The sequence below is a fragment of the Coturnix japonica genome, chromosome 3 (assembly GCF_054131305.1).
Source record: "Coturnix japonica strain WE chromosome 3, WE-NBRP24, whole genome shotgun sequence".
NCBI lineage: Eukaryota > Metazoa > Chordata > Aves > Galliformes > Phasianidae > Coturnix > Coturnix japonica.
In genome coordinates, this window is record NC_140665.1 from 62,709,731 (window position 1) to 62,733,717 (window position 23,987).

Here is a 23,987-nt window from a genome sequence, read left to right on the forward strand (position 1 = left end):
TTGTTTTGTTTTTTGTTTGTTTGCTCTTGTATAGATTAGTCAGAGCATCTATGTGTCTAAATGTATTTGTCTTGTTGGACAAGGTGTTACAGTAGGTTACCAAGCAGTCTCACTGTGCTTTCTTGAATATTGAAAGTTCTCCTTTTGACAGTAGTGTTATATATGTAATTCTTAAGAATGTATTTCCACACACAGAAACAGTTAAATTTAAATGGATATCTTCTTACTTGGATTTTCCAGATGTGTTTTTTTTTTTAATCAATATTGACATTTATAGTTTCACTACAGACATTGCTGTGGTGGCAGGTAATGCTGATTCTTCAGGGTGTAAATGTGCTGTCACCCTTGCAGCATATTACAGTCAGTGGTGTAGTTCATAAAATTTTGAGTTCAGAAAATATATCTCCTGGATCACTGCAGATCCTCTGGCATACACAAGATGTTATCCACATCATCTTCCACTTAAAGAAGCCTTCATTGGGACACTCAAACTGGAGAGTGATCATTTTGGACTTATTGGGTACACAGCACCTCTTGTCTATACATACCCCACAGAAAGTTAACTTGTAGCTTTGTGTAGTTGAACACCCAGAGAAGACTAGTTTCTCTGCTCTAGGAAGCTGGAATGTTGGTTGGCATGTTTTTCCTTTTGGAATCTGTAAAACAACAACAAAACGTATGTTTATACACATAGAAAACAGAACATATAAAAAATAACAAACGTTTGATGTTTACATAGGAATATGTTAAAGATTACACCCACTAAAAGCTGTCTTATTTTTCTTTCAGACAACAACTAAAAATATTTTGGTTAGCGAAGCAGCATGACAGCACTTTGAAATTATACATCTGTAGCTTGCTATTAAAAGTTGAAGACTAAAGGTAGAAAAAGAAGAACTGTTGTGTGACTTAAAAGTATTTACTAATACATCAGTTTCTCCATTACTTCTGATATTTTTATTTTTTACTAACAAGTCATTTTACACAAGTTGCTCTGAAAGTAATGTCTCCTGTTTATAATACAGCAACAAAATGTAATGGAGTATTGATGGGAAGGTTCAACCTCTACTCCCATGCCACCAACATGTGTCTCTGATGTTGTGGGCCAACATAATCAAATTGGAGGTGTTACTTTTGTAGCAGCCATTAGAGATGAGAAGGTACCTTTATTGTCTTCAGGATGTTGGTCAGACAAGGCTGAATGAAGCACAATCTCTTCTCTTTTTTCATTTCACACTTCTTGTTTTCGTTGGTCACTCTGCTGGATATGCCTATGCCACAGGTCCTGGAACATGGCGTCCAAGGGGTTGCCTGAACCAGGCACTTTTTCTTCAGAACTAGTGGTAAGTTTCTGTAAACTAAAGAAGCAATATGATGCTTAAGCAGCAGGATAACCCCAAAAGGATTAACTGAATATAAAATGGATAAGCATTAGGCTTCTGCTCATGCAAGTAAATCTATAGATGGGGCCTTAAAAAGTTATTTAGATGACTTAGTGCTGAGCTGCCATTAAAATTTAATGATGCTCGTATCCTAGCAAAGACCATAAAACTGCATGTACTGTATGGCCCTTCTGTTTAATATGGAGAAAAGAGTATGTGAAGAGAGTTACCTGTGGGATTTCTATAAATTGGCCAGATTGAAAGAAACATTATTTAAGGCTAAGCACCATTCGAATGGGGGGGGTGATGTGAGCGTTAGGTACAAATTCCTGGTAGACACTGTGAAGACCAGGTTTTGTTTAAAGAAAATAATTGCCTAGAAATTCTGTGTGTCTGTGGGATCTGCATTTAGATGACATCTGCATGTAAGATGACAGGTATCCTTGTAATTCTGCCTGGAGATACCAATTTTAAGGTCTTTTTGTTCCCTTTGTTGTTGATGGATGTCCCTCTCTGATCAGATTAGCAACACTCTCTAGAAGTGCACTTCATTTGAAGTTGGTTGCCTTACTGAATGTGGTTTTACTCCCTGCATCAAATAGATTTCTATAAGAGGTCTTTGACACTAGGTATTATAATTCAGAAACAAAGATGTGCTTCCTTTTTCATTTTTGGCAACTTGCATAGACATTATTAACATTTTAGACATTGTCCAAAGCGAACTTTAGACTGTATCTTCCATCAGTTTATCTGTAGTTTGTCTCATGTGCTCCTGCAGTATTTGGGGAACGCTTCTGTCAGTGGTTCTTCCCTAAAGTAGATGAGAGGACTGCAGTGTTAGCAGCAGAACAAGGTTGAAGGGAGTATCAGGTGACCATGGTAGGACTGCATGGATAACCTGTTGTGTGGTAGAGTTATTAGCAGCATAGCAGGGCACACCTGACATAAGCCTGTAGTTGGTTGATTGAAGCTGCTTGTTCTGTCTGGTGCCGCACACAGTCTGTCCATTCTTCTTCCTACCCGTGCCACTGGAGCAGGGACTTGCTGCTAATTTTGGTGTGAATACAGGAGTACATCCGATCGCACCACTGATACACAGGCACTTATAAAGTGGGTTAGGCTGGAAGGTCTGCCCATTGAGATAGTAAATGCCATTGAGCTCGCATCCTACAGCAATCAGATCTGCAAATGGTAAACAACAGTTACTGACAGCAGTTACTACAGTTACTGCTGGATGTAATCATCCTTTCCTGCATTCTTAGCTTCAAGCTCTTCCCAGCCCAAGCACAGTTTTGTTTAACCTCAGCGATAACTACAACTGTCCCACTTTAAATCAGCCCTATAATATATCTGTAAATAGCAAGCTTGCACACAATGAGCTGGTTGGCAGAAAGTATAAAAACAGATTCTGCTCCATTCTCAGATTCTCCAATCAGTGTGCATTTATATAAATCACACAGCACAGAGCTGCACAGCTCCAGCAAGCTGGGCTCCCACCCTCCTCCATTTGCAGAAGAGAACATAAAAGAACAACTTACATGCACATACGCCTGTTTCATACCTAGGCTCATCCTGTGAGTAGTCACAGTAGAGGCCCTTGTGGAGATCACAGACGTCCACTTCATTGCAGACTTCTCCAGCCTGCTTGGCACAGGTCTTGCAGCAGCCACAGCCGTCCTTCAGCAGGCTCACCCCAGGGCTGCAGGTGGGTGCTGGTGGGCACTGGCAGGGCCAGCGGCACAGCTCTGTGCGTGGTTGGGCCTCGCCGCTCTCAGGATGTTTTCCACCAGGCCTCGTCTGTGGGCGATGGGCTTGTGCCCTGCAGAGAAACTTACATACGGTGGGATGCTTTGAGAGCTGCATGTTCCCTGCATAGCTGGTACAGCATAAAGCTCCTAACATCCCGGGATCCATAAAAGTGAGAAGCTACAAGACTTTGGTAGGGGGAATCAGTTCCAACAGTGAGCGCGGCCTAAGCTGCAGGTTTGGAACGTCACTCGTTGGTCATTCCTTCAACAGGAGAAAGCCCATAGCAGATAAAGTAAGGAAAGAGGGTTTTGAAACCAAAGGTAGATCTGTTTAAATTAGTGCTTCCTACAAGCCTTATATCAAATTAACTACCTTCTGATTCACTTGGCAGCCAGCCTTTTGTAACGCTTCTGATGGCAAAAGCCTTTCAATACAGGGGAACATTCAGAGGGTTACTTTGGCCCACAGTAACGCTTTGGGTGTTCTGAAAGGAGTATTATATTATTTTCAAGTTCTTTTAAACTAGCTGGAACAACTGCATCCTGTGACTAACTAAGGGAGACTGGTAAGTGTACTGAGCTTAATAGGTAACTTTCTAAGCAAATACCTACTTGGATTAGTAAGTGTTCCTTAAGCCTAGAGCTTACATTGCAAAGATGGAACTCTAAAAGAGTTTACCTCAGCAGCAGAAAGTCAAGATCTAGTCAGGTTTTATAGTTTTGCGTTCTGTCTCAGAGTTTGCATCTAAAAATGTCCTAAGTAGATCTTGACTGACTTATTTATCTTTCTGAGGCACTGGGGAAGATTAAGTCTGCACAGTATGAAAGGGTTTATTTGAGATAGATATTCTGTACGTTTTTGTGGAGGATTACATCTAAAACATATCGGTTTAGATCTAAACAGCAGGTATTTTCATGCTGAGTTTCAGCAGAAATGCAGGCCATGGCACTGCTGTTCAGCAAGGGTGGATGTGCAGGGAATGGGGGCACATTGGGGTGTAAACCTGGGAGCTGCTCTGGCTAAGCAGCTCGTACTTCCCAAAAAGCAAGAGGGAAAGATGAGACCTTGGCCCTCATCACTTGCCAGTATCACCATCCAACCCTGTCTGCAGCAGGGGGTTAAAACCAGATAATCTTTGAGCTCCCTTCCAACCTAAGCCATTCTACAGTAAAGAAGAAGGATATTTTGTATTTTTGGGGGCATGTGCAGTCCCAGCTATGTGTTTCTCTCCATCCCTCCTGCTGCAGGGCACCCCTAGCAGAAGGGAGGGGCTGCAGCGTTTTTTGGGCTTTCTGCTCTCAGCCTCTGCCGAATTCAGCATTTCATGTGGCATATCACATGAAAGCTTTTGCAGCATAATTGAGCTGGCCTAATTGCGTGGAGCATTAAATGACCTTTTAAAGGGCTCTTTTTTCTCCCATTAGCTTCCATTTTTTATGGTCATTTGGAACTATACTTACGATATCTTAATCCACATTTACTAATGAAACTCCAAAGTAGTAGCTTTCAAGACCCTTTGGCTGTCTGATTTTTAAGATACATATTAATTCAGAAATGCGGTTCATGCAGTAAATGAATAGCAGTCTCTCATCTTGCATTCTACAGAGCAGGCAGAAGATATTTCATAAATGTACTATTTTGCTAATCATTAATAATGGACTTCTTCTAACCCCTTATCTCTAAGTGCAGCAATAATACAGAAACAAGTAACCAGTTTACTATTTTTCAAGCACCTAAGCTTTCCTCTAAACCATAGCATTAACGTGATGAACGTGTGCACAAGAGTGTTAAAGGCTATTAAAGACTTGTTCTGGAAACACCACATGGAAAACAGGTGTTCCTATAAATGTCACAGTGTTTAGGAAGCTCTGGTTGCTTTAGGAAATTCCCTTTCTTGATGCTCAGTGGGTTTTTTTCTTCTTTTTAAGCAAAGTATGATTGTTATTAGTTTGACCCTGTGCCAACAATATGTGTGTATGGGGTTTAAATCAGGCATCTCATTTCAAAATGGGTGCGTGTAGCAGGAAATGATCTGTGGGCTTCACCTGGTAAGTTTAATTTGTACTACAAATTAAAACACACTTAACAACTACAGAATTCTATCTAAGCAAGCATTTTCCCTTTTCCTTTTTAGGGACAGATGTCAGCTGAGAGGTGTAAGACTTCAAAGTTGCCCCATAAGAAAACACCACTGGGCAAGTACCCGATTGTTTTAACTGTGGAATTAATGAATAGCTCTGTCTGACTGAAGAATCTTCAAAAATGTTATGTGCTGATGGAATTTCTGCTTATCAAATCTACAGGCTTATCAAATTTTCTTGTATCCCAAAGCTTCTCTACAAAGCTATCCACATCACACAAGCCAACTGCATCCTCTTACTGATCCTATGCACAGATCAGAAGATGAGACCATTGTATAGCAGCTCTTGTTTGTTTTCATGTGTTTTAAGGATTGAACAAGCTGATATAAATAGCAGAAGTAGGCAATGTATTATTACTAACGTTCAGTTATCTCAGACTAGCATTAAATATGCCGAAAGTTTAGCAGAGGCAGACAGTCTCTCGAAAATTTTCCATTTGGAAATCATCTTGATCACAGAGGAAAAATACACTGAGTACAGGGAACGTGTATTTTCAGAATTAAGTAAATAATGACATAGGCCCTTGACACAAGAGGGAGGGGGAAGGGGGGAAGCAAGGTCAGTGGCAATTTGAGCTTCCCTAACACTTCTTTTTCTCAAAGAGTCATATTAATGTACAGGATAGAGAGGTAAAAATACAAGATCAGGACAGATGCCGTAAATAAGCTGCACACAACATTTTCTTGGGAGTAGGGAACGTCTCCTTATTCCTTAGGAGCAATTTGCTTCTCTGAAATTTATTTTGTTGTTAAGCAAATAAAAACTTTAAACCCAGACAGGGCGAGGAAGGGAGAAATCTTTTTCTCCTATTTAATGAACTTACCTGCTGGGTGCAAGGGATGATGAAGATAGTGGGGAAAAGGAGCCACCGCATGTTCCTGCACACTCAGAAATGGAACTGGGAGATAGGGAGCAGGCTGGGCTATGTCGGAGCGAGCACTGCGCACAAAGCTCTCCTCTGTCTCCCTTGCCAGCCCAGCTTTCCTCAGCACATGCACGAACACATAGACACATTCAAACTTGGAATTCTCCACTTCACGCGGATCCAGCTTCACACTAAAGCTTCCAACCTATCTTCTTTTCTCCGTCCCATTCTGGGGTCCAGGTTTTCACACTCTGCTTGGTGCCATCCAGCTGCTTCAGCAGATCCTTCCTGACTGAACTGGGGTTGGGTGGGGTGACAGTAGATTCTTAAAACCTTCCTGCTGGAGATGCAGTGTTATTTTTGACTTGTATTCAAGACCATGTTGCAGGAATTTCTGAAATTTGAAGGGCAGAGCCCAAAATACCTGTATTTGTTGAGGTGAGGAAAGCAGCATTTCTCACAGTTTCTGGTGTGTTTTGCCTAGCAGAATCGTAACATAAAAATTAAAACCCTTGATACAAGCTTTCCAAGTAGGCAAAGAGAAAGATGCTATGGTATGCTATAGTGCTTGTACACATTTTATGCTGCTTCTTTCCATGGAATCCTAATGTTTTCTCCCACCCTGCTGGAACACCCTGCTAGAACTTCTAGCTTCCAGCTTTCCTCCCCTCAGTGCTACTGAATTGACATGCCTGACTTTTAAGCTTACAGCTCAGTTCATCATTTGTGCTTTCCATGCAATGCTTATGTATGTAGAAACTAGGTTTCTCTTACTCTTGGAAATCTCTACCATATTGTTCTGTAGTGTCATCTAGGTTGGAAAAGATCTTCAAGATCAAGTTCAGTCATCAAACTGACCTATTGAGCTTCATCACCAAACCGGGTTCCTTAGTGCCACTGTGGCATTTCAGGGCACATCTTATTTTACAGGACTGGTGGATAGCTGAGGTTGGAGGGGACCCAGGAAGCATCTTGTCCAGCCTCAGCTACAACAGGGTCAGCTCTGAGGACACCCTTCCTGCTTTCCAGATTGGAGGAAGCGGAAAGAAATGATGTGTTGTGTGTTATCCTGCTAGGACCACAGGGGAGCACAGCATTCACTGGGAATGTGTTATTCCTCCTTGTATCCTAGGAATAAAAAACATGGCTGGAGCTGAGCTGGAAATGTCTGTGGGAGCTGGCAAAGACTGGTCTGTGGTAGTGATGGCTCCTTGTCTTGGGAAGCAGGAGGTATGTTCCTATAGAATTGCCCATCTGTTTTTGGTGGTTTATGAGGCTGGAATTCACCTGGAGAGTGCAGTACTTTCAGGATAAGAGTGAGACTAAGATTCATCTTTTTGAATTTGAGATTCATTATTTCCTTTATTACTGTAATTAAGCTGACAGATCGTGTTGGTTTGAGAGGAATAAGAGGAAGATTCCACCCTGAGGAAGGTGAGATGATATTAAAATGTGACTGTAAGCATCTAGGTGGCTTCCCACTTGTGTGCAAAGCAACCTGCATGCCCCCACAACTTCAGATTTAATGTCCTCAAGGCTGTGTCCAGACCCAGCAGAGGTTTATCTGTATGCATCCTGCTTGCCAAACCTCCCTAGCAGATCTGATTACACAAAGAATCATTCATTTACTGAAATAAACCTGCTTTTTTGTCTGGTGCCATTCTAGTGCTGCGCTGATGGAAAATGTAATTTGATTTCATATTCAGTGATCTCTGCATATAGCACGTGCTGTGAAATATGCCATGTAAATCCGTTGTCTAAAGAGACAGAGATGGAAAAGTAAGGAATTCAAACCTATAAATGAGTATAACGGTTTTCGATAGCAAAATGCCATCTCAGACAAAATGTCATATTTGCTACAGGCTGGGATTTTCATTGCTCCTCCAGGGCTCGGTGGAGCCCTTGTGCCAGCACCCAGCAAAGCCAAGGCTGGGTTTGGCTGCTTCACATGAGTGGGTGCCAGTCCTGGAGCCTGGCACTGGCAGCAAGGTTTTGTCCTTTTGTCTCTATTCATGTACAAGTGCTACAAAAAATCTCTTCTGTTTCACTCGGTAAAACCTGCTGTGTGTCTGCTCAAAAACAGATGAGTGAAAAGAAATGAGCACATTGTACAGTAACGTATTGCCCTTGGCGCACCTGAAGCATTCTCTTACATGTTGTTTGGAAAAGCTGCCATCTCCAAAACAGCTTTTCGGAGCTAGAATGTGGTACCCAATTGATCAAAATATTTAGCCATTGATTTAAGATGTCTGAAGCCCATTTTCAAAACTGGCTTATGCAGATAGGTGTCTTTATCATGTTGCCTTCTAGTGAGCCTCATGTTAAGAAATGGTGTAATAAAGTGTGTGTGTTCCTGTGGAGGCATCTCTGAAGAGTTTTATCTTTCCATGGCTATTGGCTGTGTGAAAAAAAGAAATTATCTGAACTGCTTCAGCTTAGTATTTGTCAGCAGATGCAGGCTTAGCTTTCCCATTAGCTGACCTTTCAAAAATCCCATGCACGTTGAGCAAGACTGTCCTGCACTCAGCCCAGCTGTGGGCTGATTCTGTGCAGCCCATCTAGAGAGCCACAGGCTACAAAATACAGCTCAGGGAGAGCAAATGGACTAAAACTGAAGATCAACTGGGGAGCCACCAGACAAAGTAAAGAAGTGTAACCATGCTGTACTAACCCATTACGTGCTGAAATTGGCCAGTTCTACCTACAGAGTAGAGGCTCAGCTTTCTCCTCTTAATTTGATATTGAATTACCTGTGACAGAATAAACTTGGATCAACCGAAATAGCGTGATCCAGCCCCCAGCACTGTGCAGAGCATACCCTGCTGCATGCTGGGGAAGAAATGTCATTACCGTGCCATGTTGGGGCAGGGTAGCCAGCATTGCATACCAGGAGATGTGTGAGCTGCTGCTGAGCCTGGGTGACTCTCAGAGAATTTCCACTGTCAGTTATAGGACGAAAGAGTAAAGCAGCTTCCCAAGCTCCTCTGCTTTGCACATGTAGCTTGTGTGCCAACTAAAAAACATTCCTGATGGAAATGAAAACAGGGGCCCAGCCAACATCCTACTCAAGGCCTCCTTGAGGTGAGAGCACAGAAGACACAGTGGAGAAAAAACAGAGCTGTATTTTCTCCCAGAACACCAATTGGGGAAATTTTTTCTATTTTATTTCCAGTTGATATTAATAATATTTTGAGAAATGTCTCACCTAAATATTGGTCTGTTCTGACTGCTATCTCCAGATTTATTTTGCCTCCAAATCACCTGAAAAACAAACTCAGCTCATCATTCTGTGGGGAAAGTGTCTGAAGGTCTCTGCAGAGATAACCGTACATTGTTTTTTTCATGTTAAGTGCTTGCCACAAGGGGGAGAATTCCCCACAGTGGTTTATTTTCAGTTTCCTCTAGACAAAAAATATCAAACCAAAAATGTCCAAGCAAAACCTCACATCAACTCAAACTCTCCAGAGGGCCTGCAAGCTTCCCAGGCTTACGAGAAAATGTTGCCACATGGTGCTGGGATTGCCACCTCAGCAATTTAGCCACATAGCTGCCCTTTCTTCTTCATGGCTGCAGCAGAATTCCTTGTAAATCATCAGGGAAATGAAAACCACCACCTCCGCCACACAGCTGTGTCCATTCACTTCACCCAGCGCTCCATCCAGCCCTCACCACTGAGCCAAGGGAGGAGAGGCAGCAGCAGGGTGAGTTGGAGGCAGCCCTCTGGGAGAGAGGAAAAGGAGGAGGTGAAGGCAGAAGGCTCCTCAGTGAGCTCAGATCCAGAAATGCACACATGAACCACTGAGTAATGACTCAGAGACCCACGTCTCTCTCACTTCTGCTTTGCAGAAAGGATTGTTAAAGAACCACCTTAAATTCGCAGAAGTGCTCTGTCTTGTATTAGGTACTGCCCTGCCATCTGTCGGATTTTTTCTTAATTAAACCCTTGTTTAATATAAGAGGAAAAAATAACCAAACCAAACCAAAACCAAACAAAAAAAACCAACCCTGTGACAGCAATTGCTTGGTTTTTGTTTAAGATATTTGTTTACTTTGCTACAGTAGTTCATCAGCAGTCTGGGTAATCCACAGCCCCAGCCAGACATCCTTGAGACACAAATATTTACCAGAGGATGAACTACAGCACAATATGGGGAGGGAGGTGACAGGCCTCTGCCTTTTGGGGTGGGATTCCCCTGGATGTCCTCCAACACTGACAGCTCCCAGTGAGCTGGGATCCATCCATCTCAGTGGGGGCAACAGGCTTTTCCTCAGTGCAGTTCCTCTGAGGAGAGGGACACTTCTTCCTCAGGAGGAGATGAATCACATCTCAGTGTACCTCCGTGCCTTTTTCTCTCTGCTGACCATAGAGGCAGCAAAGGATAACGTCTGGTCAGAGAAGGGCACCTTTTGTTGTCTGGGGATCCTTCTTGCAGAACAACCTCAGCCAAACACGGAACCTGGCCACCCACAGCAAGAGTGGCCAGGTGCAGTGCACAGCTCGGCACTGAGATGTCCTCAGATGATTTCCCATTCCTTTCTGGCCTTACTTCCTGCACTTCTATGATGTGGGTAGTTGGGGCCATCCCACCATCTGGATGACCTTGCAGATAAAGGTACCTACCTTTATGTGCCTATTGCTCCTGGGTCTGTGCAAGGGGCAACTGAAGGGAATGTTCAGTCTCAGAAATGTATGGATTATCACTGTTCTGATAAAGCTGGTGTATTCAGAGTGGGTAGCATGTCCTTTTCTACAGTGGTCTTGTCCAGTTGCAGAGTGCCAATCTTTTTGCTATGATGTCAGAAAACAGGCAAATCTATCTGAAGCCAGAGTGCAGCTAAAGGAAGCCACCACAGGCTGACCATGTGTTGTTCTCTATTATCTCTATCAAAAACATCAGAAAAGCTCACATCTGGTCTACACCTGGAAGGTTTTCTTAGTTTGAGATGTTCATCTCCATAAAGACCTCATGCAAAGTGTCCCAGGGAACCTGCTTCTGCTCTGCCTGCAGCTGGAGAAAGCAGGCAAAACTGCTTCCTGGAGCCACATCTGTGATTCAGGGCAAGGTCCAGCATGCAGGGATACAGCCTGGGGTGCACACACATGGATGAGTGATGCTGGCCAGTGCCCAGCTATGACATTAGCGAGAAAGTGACATTAAGTGAAGCACAGAGTGCATTCCAGCATCTTGCCATGGGCAAGGGCACTGCTTTGGACATATCCCAGGGTTGTGCACTGGGTGTGAAGGGTCAACTACCAACTAAAATTTCTGTAGATCTAATGGAAACAGATACCGTTAGAACATCCAGCTGGGATCCTACAAACAGCACAGCCGTGGCAGTACAGAGCTCAGCCCACTGGAGATGTCCACTTGCTTTTCCAAAGGCAGCAAATGCTTTGGAGCATCTCATGGGTCCTTCCTGAACACAGACTCACCCCAGTCTGTTTAAATATCAATTTGAGACCCAAAGCCACCTCAGAAAAGAGGTAAAACCAGGGTCTAAGAGGTCCACTGGGGTCAGGAACCTGTGCAAGCTTGGTGTGACATATGAGCAAGCCACCACCAAGGGGATTCAGCTGCTGATATGCCCTCCCACAGATGGTTGTCACAGCTGTCACTGCTGCTATCAAAATGACCTGGTCATAATTCCCTTCCATTTCTTTCTTTCTGACAGGAGAAATTGCTGTACTTGGAAAGTAAACAGCTTTTGTTGCTGTTCTGAATGTCAACACTGCTCTGAAACATCTAGGAAAAAAGCACACAGAGTTCAGGAGAATAAACAGCGCTGTGTACCAGTTGTTAGTGTGTTCATCATGCCCCAGGAGCACCTGATGTCTGAATGAAATTAAATAGACAGCTTGGAGAATCAGCCTCTGGGACTCCTGGCCTCACTTCTTTAAAGACTGCAGGACAAGCTCCCACCTGCAGAGTGGCTGTGCACAGCAGCTGTTGGCCATGCACGTAGTTCCAACCCTGAATACCTGCAGGGCTGGAGCCTGACCTGGCAAACACATAAAACTGGAGAAAAGTAGCCAAAGAGGCAGAGGAATTCAATCTTGATTAGATAAAACTGAAGCTGAAGCACTTGGCAGCATCAGAATCCAATCTGTACCAGTGAGAGAAAAACACAGGAGCTGTTGTTAAGGGCACAGACAGGTTGAGTCCTTTCAGACATGGTGGTTCAGGGAATGTAACTGTCCCCACCTCTGTCGTGTTGCTCCCTCCATGTGCATCCAGCTGTGCAGTGATGAACATGGGAAGAATGGGGGAATCACTCCTGGTCTGTGCCATGAGGCATGAGCCATAACTTAAAACCCCTGAGGCTCCTACACACAAACATAACATCACCCAGACTTTTCTGTTGAGCCAGACAGCCCCAAAGCCATTGACACTGACATATTAACTTCTCTCTGAAGGTGTCTGAGGCATTTACTTATTTATTGGAATTTGCTGGAAAAGCATAATAGAAAAAAAAAAACAAAAAAAAAAAAAAACCACCTTAGTAACAAAAAGCTCCTACAGATGTTCCCTGCTTCCCAGCAGTTCATTGCTGAAATGTCCCATAGGACAGCACCATTACCTCTGTCCATCTTGTGACCCCTTATGGGTCTTGACACCAGCAGCACACCTGCAGAGGAGCCACTGCCTGCTTCCCAAGTTCAGATATTTCAGGATTGCAGTGCTACTGCTCTTCAGTGAAACTGGAGGATGTAAGAAAAATTAGGGATTTTTGTTTTGTCTCTGGGTTTTGTTTGGTTGGATTTGTTTGTTTGTTTGTTCGTTTAACTTTTAGAGATTGAGAGGATCATCTTTTGCTGGGCTGGCAGATGCCTGTGGTGTGCATCTAGCAAAGGAAAAACAGGGAGAGGTACTGAACCAGCCAAAGGGAGGCTGTGTGGTGACAGCTTCCCACTCACATTGGCCACCTGGTCTCCTGGATTTGTGCAGGCTTTTGTGGGTGATGGCCTTGGTGAGGCTGGCAGGACACTGCAAGCCCATGGACATGATGGCAGCACTGTGAAACAAGAGGGTAATTCAGGCTGAATGTAGCATTAGGAGGCAGAAGCTGTGTTTTGCAGTTCCCATTGTGTCCTGCCAAGATCTTGCATGTTGCGGAAACTGTTATTTCTATTGAAAACTGTTATTTCAGCAGAAGGTGGAGAATCTGGTTGGAAACAGCAGAGAGTCACTGCCCCACATCCCACATCAAGTCCCAGCACAGCCAGCAGTTCTCACTACTCCGGTGGTTAATGCTGGCCGGAATAGCCAAACAGCACTGTAGGTGATACAGGCGCTGATTATCATGAGAAAAAAGCCCAGCAAGCATGAAGGTGGCTTTGTTGTGCTCTTCTTGGATGGATGCAGCTCAGAGGCAGCCCCTGAAAGGTTCCTTTTGATAGCATCAATCACTCCAAACAGCAACTGCGAATTTGGGTCAGAATAAAGGGGAACTTGTGCAAGAAGGAACTTTTCCAGAAGTGGCTCTGCTCTGCATGGTGCTGCCAAATGAGCATCAGGAGGTAGAAGTGACACAGGGGAACGTTGCCCTCCTACCCCAAAGCACTGCGGATTCAGCAGTCAGGACTCACAGAGGGACATATCTGTGCTGTGCCATAAATCCTGATCATTCCTCACACAGGCAGGAAACCCTTTTCTGAACTTCTCGATCCCAGAGATAAGCTACTGAGCTGATGTCTAAGCAGTTGTCAAGTTACATGGTCAAGCATGGAGGACAAAAATCATTGCTCTTTCTCGGAGGATTTCAAACCATCACTGTACTTCTCATACCCTATGTTGGGAGAGCACTGAAGAGGGGCAGAGCTAGAGGCAGGTCCATCACAGAATCATAGAATCATTAAGGTTGGAAAAGACCTTTAGAATCATCAAGTCCAACCATCATGCTTTATTCTATGGTGGGAAGGAAGCTGGCTTCACAGAATTCTCTCACAGACATCCTCAGGAGCTGAGTGAGTAAAGAAAAAGTATGTTTAAATGTGTTGGGGAAAATATTAATAATGTATGGATGGTTTTCGTAGTGGAAATAGGTTAGTAAAGCGGGCTGTTCAGCTGATCAGTGGCAATCTGGGAAAAGAAACAGACAGTGATGTGCTGATTTTGCTAAGAATAGAAATACATTTAATTTAGCTTCAGCCATACCATGCTACTGAGGCTACAGAGATATGTCTTCTGTGAGCATTGCTGTGGTTTCAATAGGAGAAAAGGGAGCTGCAGCAAGAGATTTAAGCCTTAAGAAGTATTTCATGGTATAATAACACCTGTTCACATTCCCTGCCTTTTCTCCCTTGGCCCTTACCCTCATATCAGATCTTGCAAATACTGAAGAGTGCCATCATTACAACCTCTTTTATCTAGTGTACATTCACACTTGGTGCTGCAGTTAAAGTCCGGTTGGTTTCTTCACATCTGTACTGACTGACAGCAGTATTGCCCACTCTTGTAGCTGGTAAGAACAGTGCAGCCCCAGCCCAAAGTCCTGATTTCTCCCAAATTTGTGGCAACTCCAGAATTTGATCCTTCAGGCACTCAGGGGAGCCCTCGAGTGTCACAGAGCAATGCATTAAAAAAGCTAAATTGCAAATTATATAGTCTTTTTGCTAAAAAGAAATAAAAAAATAAAAAATATACACAGCAATAGTTTTGGGCCAAGGGGAACCTATCTTCAAAATGAAAGCAGCAGCCACTTCAGATGCCCCAGCCCATGTTTTCCTCCAGGGTGGAAGGACAACAGCTTTCCTCTACCAAAGGGCAGTGGAATTCTGCAGTTCGCCTGGAAAAGTTACAGATTTGAGCTCACTGGAGCAGCATCCAAGCTTCAGTCACTTTGTCCCCAGCATCATCCTCCCTAACACTAATTGATATTGCTAAATTATCATGCTCAGCAATCATGCCACAAACATCAAAACTCATATAAGGTTGTTTTGAAAAGCACATGATAATTAAAAATGAACTTCATTATTATTTTCCTGCTTACTCAGTCTCTAAGCTGTCATGCTCTGAAGTTGGCCCTGCAGCCAAAGGGCTACAGCCTTTTTCCAAAACTGAAAGCCAACATTGTCAAGGAATTGTTTAGTCACAGAAACTGAGAAAAAAACACCAAAGATCACAAAACTTCTGATTATTTGCCGGACTTGTCATCATGTAGGATTTGTCATGCGAGCCTGTAGATTTTGAATGGTTTCAAAATCCTCAAAAAGACTCCACTGTTAAGAAAACTCATAGAGAACCGAGTATCGGGTTTTTCTTTCTTCCCCTTTTGTTTGGTTGATTTGTTGAGTTTTGGGTTGTTGGGTGGTGTGTTTTTTTGGATGATGTTGGTTTCTGAAGCACTTTTAGGGTATTTATGTACTCCGCATTTCAGATGTTGGCTGTGTCGGGGCAGCTGGATTCATCTTGGAACTTCTGACCCTTGTCTGAAGTATTACAGATTCTCAAATAACATGAGAGCAGAATAAATACTAAACTGGCTTCTCCAGTTGTAGAGTCATATGCACCAAGCACTTGTGCAACTCAACAGAAAACAGAAACAGATGCATAATATACAAGAAAACTGAACTTTTAAAACAGGCAAGAAGAGATGCAGTTCCTCTTCTGCTCACCAGTTCATGCACACTCTATTGAAGTGTGTTGCTCTACTAATAACATGGAATTCTTATTTTATTGTAATATTTCTGCTTCTTACTCTCTTTCCCTAAAAGAAATGAGAAGTTCCACAATACCTGTCTTCACAACAGCACAGGCCACCTCCTAAAGGTTAAGTATCTCACATTGCACTGCTGCCTCAGCTTCTCACATGTCATTATATTTTCCCTGTAAGCCTGCACACCCCATCTCACATCATCTCACAGCAATTCATAGGGACATACTCTTGTGGCATACTCTTCTGCCAGCCTTTGGAAATTGTCTGTTTTCTGTGAGATTAAGTTCTTCCCTCCTAATTAAATGAATTTGGCAAAATTAATTGAATATAATATTAGATGATTTATTTTTAGTTAGACTTCAGGGAAAATCCAGTTTTAGATTATAAAGTCTTGCAGCACCCCTCCATCTTCTCCCTTCCCCTCAAGAAATGATTTGTGATGAGCCAAAGCCTCCCAACCTTTCCTCACAGCAGCACACCACCACCACAGCAGGCCGATGGGGCAGCCATGGGTGGTTGTCCCCATGCCACCCTGAAACCTGACTGCAAGCGACTCTGGGTGGCTGCTGCTCCCTCCACCAGCTCGAACGTGTAGAAGCCACTAGGCTTCCTCTGTAAGCCGCAAAGGAAATCCATGTCATGGTCTGGGGAGATAAGAAATATCCTTCAGCTTGAGAGGTTCCTTCTTTCATCTTCTGAATTTACTTTGGATTATCATCAACTCCGTGCGTTTGGAGGGAAGGAAGGAGTTTACAGTGTCACAACTAAGAACTGGCTGTTAGCAGTAAGCAATGCACTTCAAATGTGTGTTTGTTGCACCAGAAATAGAAGTGTTACGTGTATATACATACACACATCACTACTACAGACATGCTGCATGGTATTTCTAATGCATGAGTAGCTATTGTTCAGGTGGGGAAAAAAAAAAAAAAAAAAGAGGATAAAGAATGCAAAAAAGAAGAAGAAATGAGGATGCTGGCACAAATATACAACACAGTTATACCTGCCTGTTGCTGACTCACCCTCTACAGCCTCAAGGCCCAATTCAGTGTTTGCTGTCACTCATCCTGCTGCAGTATCTCAGCCCAACAGTGACCATCAAGATCTTACAAATGAGTAAATTGTCCAGCTGACCATGTGCCATTTTCTGAAACCTGCTGTCTCTTTTCACAGAGAACTCCAGATTTTCCTAAAGCACTGAGATAGTGTTCTGGTAAGGTGACATCCAAGGCCTATCTTGTTTTATAGAATCAGAAAGAGGCAGGAGGAAGCTAAATGGCCGTACTAAAGATCAGCAAGCTATGTCTAACAGCTTCCCATTGACCTCAGGAAGAGAAGATGGCTGCCAAACTGCCCAGCAAGGAGATATCGCACCTTTAATGCTGCAGTGAGACTCACAATTTATGTTCAGACAATCACCTGTCTGTCTTAAATCTTACTGATACATGGTTGATTAGATATACTGGCATAAAGATTTAGTCCTACCCAGTACAAAAAGTCACTTCATTTATGTCAACTCTATAGGCTTCTTAAATTGTATTCCTCAAGAAGACTAGAGAATCAAGAGCAGAGACTCTGCATGAATATTGTTACCAATGCAGCTTTAATTTTATGAAGTAGAAAGTGGGAAAAAGAACTCATTTAGATTGCTTATCCAAAGTTCTGTAGTAGAAGTGGGGAAATATGTAGTTAAATATGATCAAGAGTTGGTCCAAGAGAAGCTGACAGTCAGGAGACCTTCCTCTATCTGGCTGTAGAACAGGCTCTCTACACATCAGGAGGCTGAGCAATGGATGTATTTCAAGTGACAGAGAAAGCGCAGCTTGCAGGAGGCGTAGCAGAGAGCAGTGGGCACAGTGGTACCATTGCTCTGTGTTTATGTTTTCTGGCTACCATGGTATAAGTCTCACTCTCAACTCCTGCCAAACTCCTCTCCCAGACTCATAACACTTATGAGGAAGCAGGCTTTCTCCTAAATTATATTTTTCAGAGTAAACAACTCTATCTAATAATAAGCACAGGGATTGTAGACAAAAAAAATGTCTATTTTTGTGACAAATTTAATGAGTACAGCAGTTACATCTATCAACTTCTTATGCACCTACTTCTCCTATGCACCTCTCTCCGTTGGAGCTCTCACTTTCCCAGCATGCTCAGAAGATCACACATGGCATGGAAAACAGCCAGACATCTGTGCCACGTTCAAGGTATAGCAAGTGTCCTCTGTTTTCTCCCACAAGAATGATAAGGCTTTCTCTGGATATGTTCAGAAATAACAAACCTTTTGCTCTGCTATCAAATGTTCTCCCTTATGGAATAGCAAGCCGCAGGAAATAGTTATGGCTCTAAATCATTTTAGACAGGGCCTGGCCACAACCAGATTTCAAAGCCCTGTTACAAATAGGTTTTCACTCCCCAGTTTCATTTTCTATCCAATTTTCATTCTGTAGTGCACCACACCCACACTATTTCTCCTTAAGCTGAAATTCTTCCTACCATTGCTTCATTTCAACACCCCCCACAAGGCCTGTCATTTACTGTACATCTGCATTTTGCAAGCCACTGCCAGCAACCAAAAAGACCGAGCCCTTCATGTTTTGCTTAGCACCAGAGGGGAAAACACACATTAAAAGAACACCCCAGCAGCTCACAAGCCACCCCAAAATCAGTGCAAGGCTTGAAGGAGGGCTGTAGGAATACTCATACAGCACACTTCTGCCAGCTATAGCGGCTCTGTAGGACTTAAGCACAAAAGACGCTGGGTAGTCTGACAAATGGAGGACATTTAGCAATAAGAGCCTTTCCTGAAGCAGGGATTCCTCTGGAAGCACAAACATAGGGGACAGCTTTAATAGTTGTCAGTCTTGCAATGAGTGAAGATGGTGGGATATATCTTATAAAAGCCTCAAGTTCACCTCTATGTGATACTTTCATACGTTATGAAAGTGGAAATGTATACAGTAGGCTTTGTGGAAGACAGAAAATTGAGGAGTGATTTGGAGGGGAGACTTAAAATACAGCATGAGCTAGATAAATTGAAGTAATAGAGTTCAGCCAAGCTGAGATTTAAAATGATATTGTGAAATGCTTGCTGTCTACAGGAAACATCAGATGTATAAATATAGACTGTAGAGATGTTGCTTGCACTGCACAGTCCAGCCTGGAAGGGTAATGGATCTTGGGATGACTAATGGATTCCAGCTTGCATGATGGATCCTGGGCTGTGCCATGACAAACAGGCAGGTGGATCACAAGCAAAAATACTGCTGAAATGTAAAACAAGTGGAAGGTTTTCCCCAGCTATAGGTCGGTCTCAGTACAAACACAGCTTTCACCTGGGAACACCTTTCAGAACTGACAAGAGAACTTTCGGAAGATGTTCAAAGAGAGGGATGGAAAGAGGACAAAAAGATTTAAACATCTACCAATTTATGAAGAAAATTCATAGAACTGGGAATGTTCATGCAGGGGTCCAAGGGAGGGCCAGGGAGGTATGGAAGAATATTTCTTCAGTTGCACAGATTACTGTGTTTTTATCAAGAAGAGACTAAGAATCAGAGGATACAAAAGAGAAAATGAGGCTAGAATTATATGTGAAAATATTGTGAGTTCCCTATGAGCGGAGATCTAAAGCAGCACACCAACCAACTCAGGGACATGCCCAGGGACATTCCTGCCACTGACAGCTTAAGCAAGCCCATTTATGTCCCAAATCTGAGCTGAGCATCATCTTCTGTGGAAACAGCAGATTGCTATTTAGAAATGCTGGAGGTCAATTTTTAATCCTTTTTCTAACGACACGGCCTTTTTCTGCCCCCAAATGTTGCAGTGCAGGCTGGGGAGCAGGGGGCACCTAGGACCCCACATGCCTCAGCTTCCTGAACTGTGACAAAGACAGATCATCCACCAGAAGGCCAAAGATCAGCAGGGAAACATCACACAGGCATGGTGAGTAAGGACATGGGAGGACCTGTCTGTGTATAACTTCAGCTGCTAAGCCTCATGTCTGCTTCTACACAGAGAAGGTCATGCTGCCCTTGTCTTTCATCAGGCCCTCTGCTGTTTAGCTTTTATATCTAGACAGCACCTTCCATATGAGAAACTGCATGTATGTACGTATACGTATGTGTTATCTCACTTGGAGGCAGAGTGTGCTGCAGCAGGGCATGACAGCTACGCCCATACATGCATATTTAAAACATCTAGCCATACAGTGCACAAAAGACCCTTCATCTGTACAAAGAAAATGAGAGGACTGAAGGTACAGTCTGGTGGCAGGAGGTGTCCCAAAATCTTGACAGATTGCCTCCAACATCTGCGCCATAATAGATTTTTCTTTTCAAGTTGTTGTTCAGCACAAAAAGAAGAAAACAAGCAAAGCTACAGTGCACAGTGAACTGCCCAGGAGGACAATGATTTGAGGTTGTAGAAATCATGTCAGCACTGTGCTAGGATGCTGGGAATTCAGAATGTTCAGCAATAAAGAGAGCTTACATTCAAAGGTGACATTCAAAAGCAATTCAAATGGCATAATAAAGCAGTATGCAATTAGGTACACAGTTTGTATCAAAGGTCCTCTTATTAAAGGGCTGCTGTGTGTGCAATGCAAAAAGGGCCTCAAATAGACATTTCTGGTTAAACAAAGCCTCGTTTCCAAGCATATCTTCCTTCTGTACTTGTTCCTGCAGCCAGGGAGGTCATATCATACGGCTAAATTTATGACGACATAACTGTTGCCATGGCAGCAAACTATTGTCATAAACACTGAGCTTTATGATTTCACAGCTGGATTAAGAAAAAAAAAGAAAGAAAGAATCAGGCTGGAGAGGAAGTTTTTTATTCCAATGAGAGTTAGGGGAATACAGAAGATTGCAGAGGCAAAGAAAATTGCTTTTTGCGTAAATGTTCTCTTTTAAGTTTACCCCAGTGTGAAAGTCCCTTTTAAGGGATGTAATTTGGGTAACGATCCCTCTTCTATTTAAATGCTCATAAGGTTAATGAGCCAGCTTGTCTATTTTTGGAACGCTTCAGCAATAAGACTGGATGTTTTGCAGCAGGAAGCCAACCATACTGAAACTTGTTTTCCTCCCTTTGCAACCAGCTCTTCACCCTTTCCCCAATGAATTTCTGTAACTTCACCGACTAGAGATCAGTTTTCAGGTGATGTCAGCTTATTTATGCGTAGACCCCACCAGCCACCACTCACCTCCTCATTACCTGAAATATGTTTTCTTTTTATCAGCTATGCTAAAACATCAGTGACTGCTGAATAGAAATAATTGTCAAAATGGGCAGATTGAAACAGAATCACATATTTTAGGAGGAGTTGTTATCCTCCCTTGGTCACTGACGTCCTTACAGATAAATTAATATCTGGGATTATCAAGAGCCCTTGAACATGAAAATGGAAGCAGGAAAACTGGCTCAAGGGAGGTTGGGGGAGCTCCCCTGCCAGTCATCCATTATAAAACCTCAGATGATGAGACTCTGTGGTAGAGGCAAATCCTGGGCCAGCTTTGTGGTCATGAAATTCCCATGTCCAGATGCCCATCCCCATAGCCCTGCTTCCTGTATATGGACCTCTCTATTACTACAAGAGAGGCCTGGAGACATCCTTGCTGTCTTAGTGGTCAATGGAAAGTGATGCTGGCAGCCCAGGGCCACCTCTCTGTTCTCCCCAAGCCATCCCACCCATCTGCATCGGACAGATAACCGGCCTGTATGAAAGGCCTCCCTTTGGGCAGCTGCAGTTGGTCAAGACAACCTCCATTCCCACTGACTGGGAAGATAACATCAAGAAGCGCCACATAATGAAGTGCTCAATTTTCCTGCAGGAATACAAGCAGGGAAACATCCAGTGTTGGCCTCCATCAAAGGCAGAGCTCAGAGCTGCAGAAACATTATTACCGTGTCTCCTAGTGATTCCCCTGGAATTTCTACAGCAGAAACAATTTAAACACAACTCATTACAAGTAATTAGCACTTTTCATTTCAAGAAATCCCAGCTGATTTCACCTACTAGACACTAGATTACCATCCTGCACTGCAGGTAATCTAGATTATCAAAACAGAAAATAACAGCGCAGACAGTGCTACAGGCTACAAAATGTCCCAGAGAGCAACACCAAGAAGAGAATGCTGCCGAGCATGAGGGCAAGGCAATGGCTCACCTAACACTGCTGGCACTTTTCTATTAGTTATCGAGGTGTTGAGGGAGCACTTCTTATTTTCTTGGAGTGGAATCCAAAATAAACAGTCACTTTGTACTGCTGCTTCCTTCCCATAAGGTAGAAAATGGCCTTGCTCAGCACACTGGAAATGCCAGACTTGGATACTGAGAGCTGTACACTAGAGGTCACTGCTATAATAACAGAAAGAGCTAGGTGGCAGGTAAGGCAGGTTTTGTTCCCCACCTTATTGCACAGTGACTCATAACAAAAAGCAACAGCTAATTCAGTTATACTGTACTTGATCATATGTAAAGTATCACTGAATATGAATTACTCAGTTACAGAAGAAAACCAAGAGATCTTCAGATATTTGTAGAAAGGGATAAGGATGGAGAAATGGGACAATTTAATTTGAAATGCCGGTTCATTTTCATCATTTCCACTTGATAAACAGTGCTAAACAGTTCTGCTAATAAAGGGTTATAGGGCACTTTGTTTTAAACCACAGATGCAAACCAGTGGGTGATGAGCTGAGGATTACAGGTGGGATGCTAATGAAATTGATGCCTGTAGAGAGGTTGTCACTGCCAACTGAGTGCCACTTAACTTATCCCAAGGCTTCCTAAGTCTCCAGGCATGCTCACAGTTTTACATCTTTTTGTTTATGTACACTCTCAATTAGTGCCTGGGACTGTTTATTTAACGAGGCTTCCCACACTCAGGCAGTGGTAACTCCTCTCTGTCACATGTTGTTGCCAAGCAGACACGACCAGTCTGAATTTGCAGTCGGCCTTTTGGAAGCTTCTGTCATGCTGTTAGGATGCTATTTAAATATCTTCTCCCCAGCCCCTGGCAGGCTATTAATTTCATTGCAGACTGAGTCCTGTAACCTGTCAAGGGCCTGCTTACTGATGATTCATGACAAGCTTCCTGTTTTGTTTCCTTCATAGGAACTGTGGTTCCTGATGATTTTGCACATCTTCACGTGGCACATCCTGTCCAGGGGATTTCTTATCACAGCAGTAAACAAAGTATTTTGTCAGCTGTTTCTCCTTATTCAATCTCAGTTCCAGTATTTCACATCCTTGCATTATTTTATCTCATTCACTTCATTTTCACAAATGTGTTCTTTCCTTGTGCCAGATGGCATGCGAGGCAGGAACGTCAGAGGTGAAGGGATTTTCATGGTGAGCAGCCCTGATACTAGAAGACCAGCTCATCTCACAGTCCCAGCTCACCTCCATGCAAACCTCTTATGTATTTTGTCACATTTCATCTCGGTCAGATGTCACATGCCAAGAGATGAACCCATCACCATAGAAACTAAGATCTGACCACTGCCTGCAAAGGTTACCCCAGACCTACACAGCCTTCTGCCAAAGCTCTCTCCATGACGCTCAGTTCTATAGTTTTCTCTTGTAGCTGCCATCTTTGCAACCTCTACGTACCCCTATCTATCTTTTGCTATCCCTTCCCTGAATCTTCCTGACACACTCAGTTTTCCTGCGTGCCTGTTTTCCCCATCTGGAGGTAGCCCTAGAATATTTCAATATTTCTTCATCTCCACTGTTCAAATATTTGCCAATTATTTTCTTCCTTCCAATATTTCATATATACTTAGGCCTTTCAGGCTTTATATCTGCACCTGAAACTTAATGTTCATCTTTCTAAAGCTACTTCATATTACAGTTTCAGGTTTTCTTCATTCTTTGCCTGTGACTGTTATTTCTCCTATGCCTTTTTAAAGCATAATCATTTCCTTTCTACCTCTGAGTATCCACTTCAAATTAGTATACCCCAGACACTATAAGGCTGGACTGCTACCAATATCAATCTCATTGTTACGGCTCTCTCCCTGTTCAAGCAATAATTAACTCTGGAGGGGGAAAAAATGAAGAAAAAAAGAAAAGAAAAAAAAAAATCCTGCATTGTATTTCAGTCCAGTAATTTTCATTTCAAGTAGTATTTTCTATATAAAACATACAGTGTGCTAGAGAAAATGTGGGGAAGGATCAATCTGGAA

At 43.0% G+C, this 23,987-nt stretch overlaps 1 protein-coding gene across 2 annotated transcripts; it reads right to left on the reverse strand.

Annotated features, from left to right (window-relative positions):
• Nucleotides 1-246: 246 nt before the first annotated feature.
• Nucleotides 247-6,412, reverse strand: CCN6 (cellular communication network factor 6). 2 transcript variants are annotated; one of them, XM_032443753.2, is made up of 5 exons: nt 6,096-6,412; nt 2,921-3,212; nt 2,322-2,564; nt 1,165-1,358; nt 247-656 (listed from the first exon to the last, which is right to left on the reverse strand). In XM_032443753.2, exons 1-5 carry the CDS (start codon nt 6,144-6,146, stop codon nt 375-377), a joined length of 1,062 nt encoding a protein of 353 aa, XP_032299644.2. In that variant the 5' UTR covers nt 6,147-6,412; the 3' UTR covers nt 247-374. The 2 variants fall into 2 exon arrangements, with proteins under 2 accessions (XP_032299644.2, XP_085397946.1); XM_085541820.1 differs by lacking the exon at nt 6,096-6,412 and having other exon boundaries at nt 2,944-3,141.
• Nucleotides 6,413-23,987: the final 17,575 nt, after the last annotated feature.

Bases quoted from the DNA above. Each gene is read 5' to 3' on its own strand.
- CCN6 (XM_032443753.2), bottom strand. From the start codon at position 6,146: ATGCGGTGGCTCCTTTTCCCCACTATCTTCATCATCCCTTGCACCCAG. The intron at 2,565-2,920 runs GTAAGTTGTTCT...TACCATTTGCAG, and splicing joins TGAAACAGGCGTATGTGCAT to ATCTGATTGCTGTAGGATGC. The intron at 657-1,164 runs GTACCTTCTCAT...GTTGTTTTACAG, and splicing joins ACATCCTGAAGACAATAAAG to ATTCCAAAAGGAAAAACATG.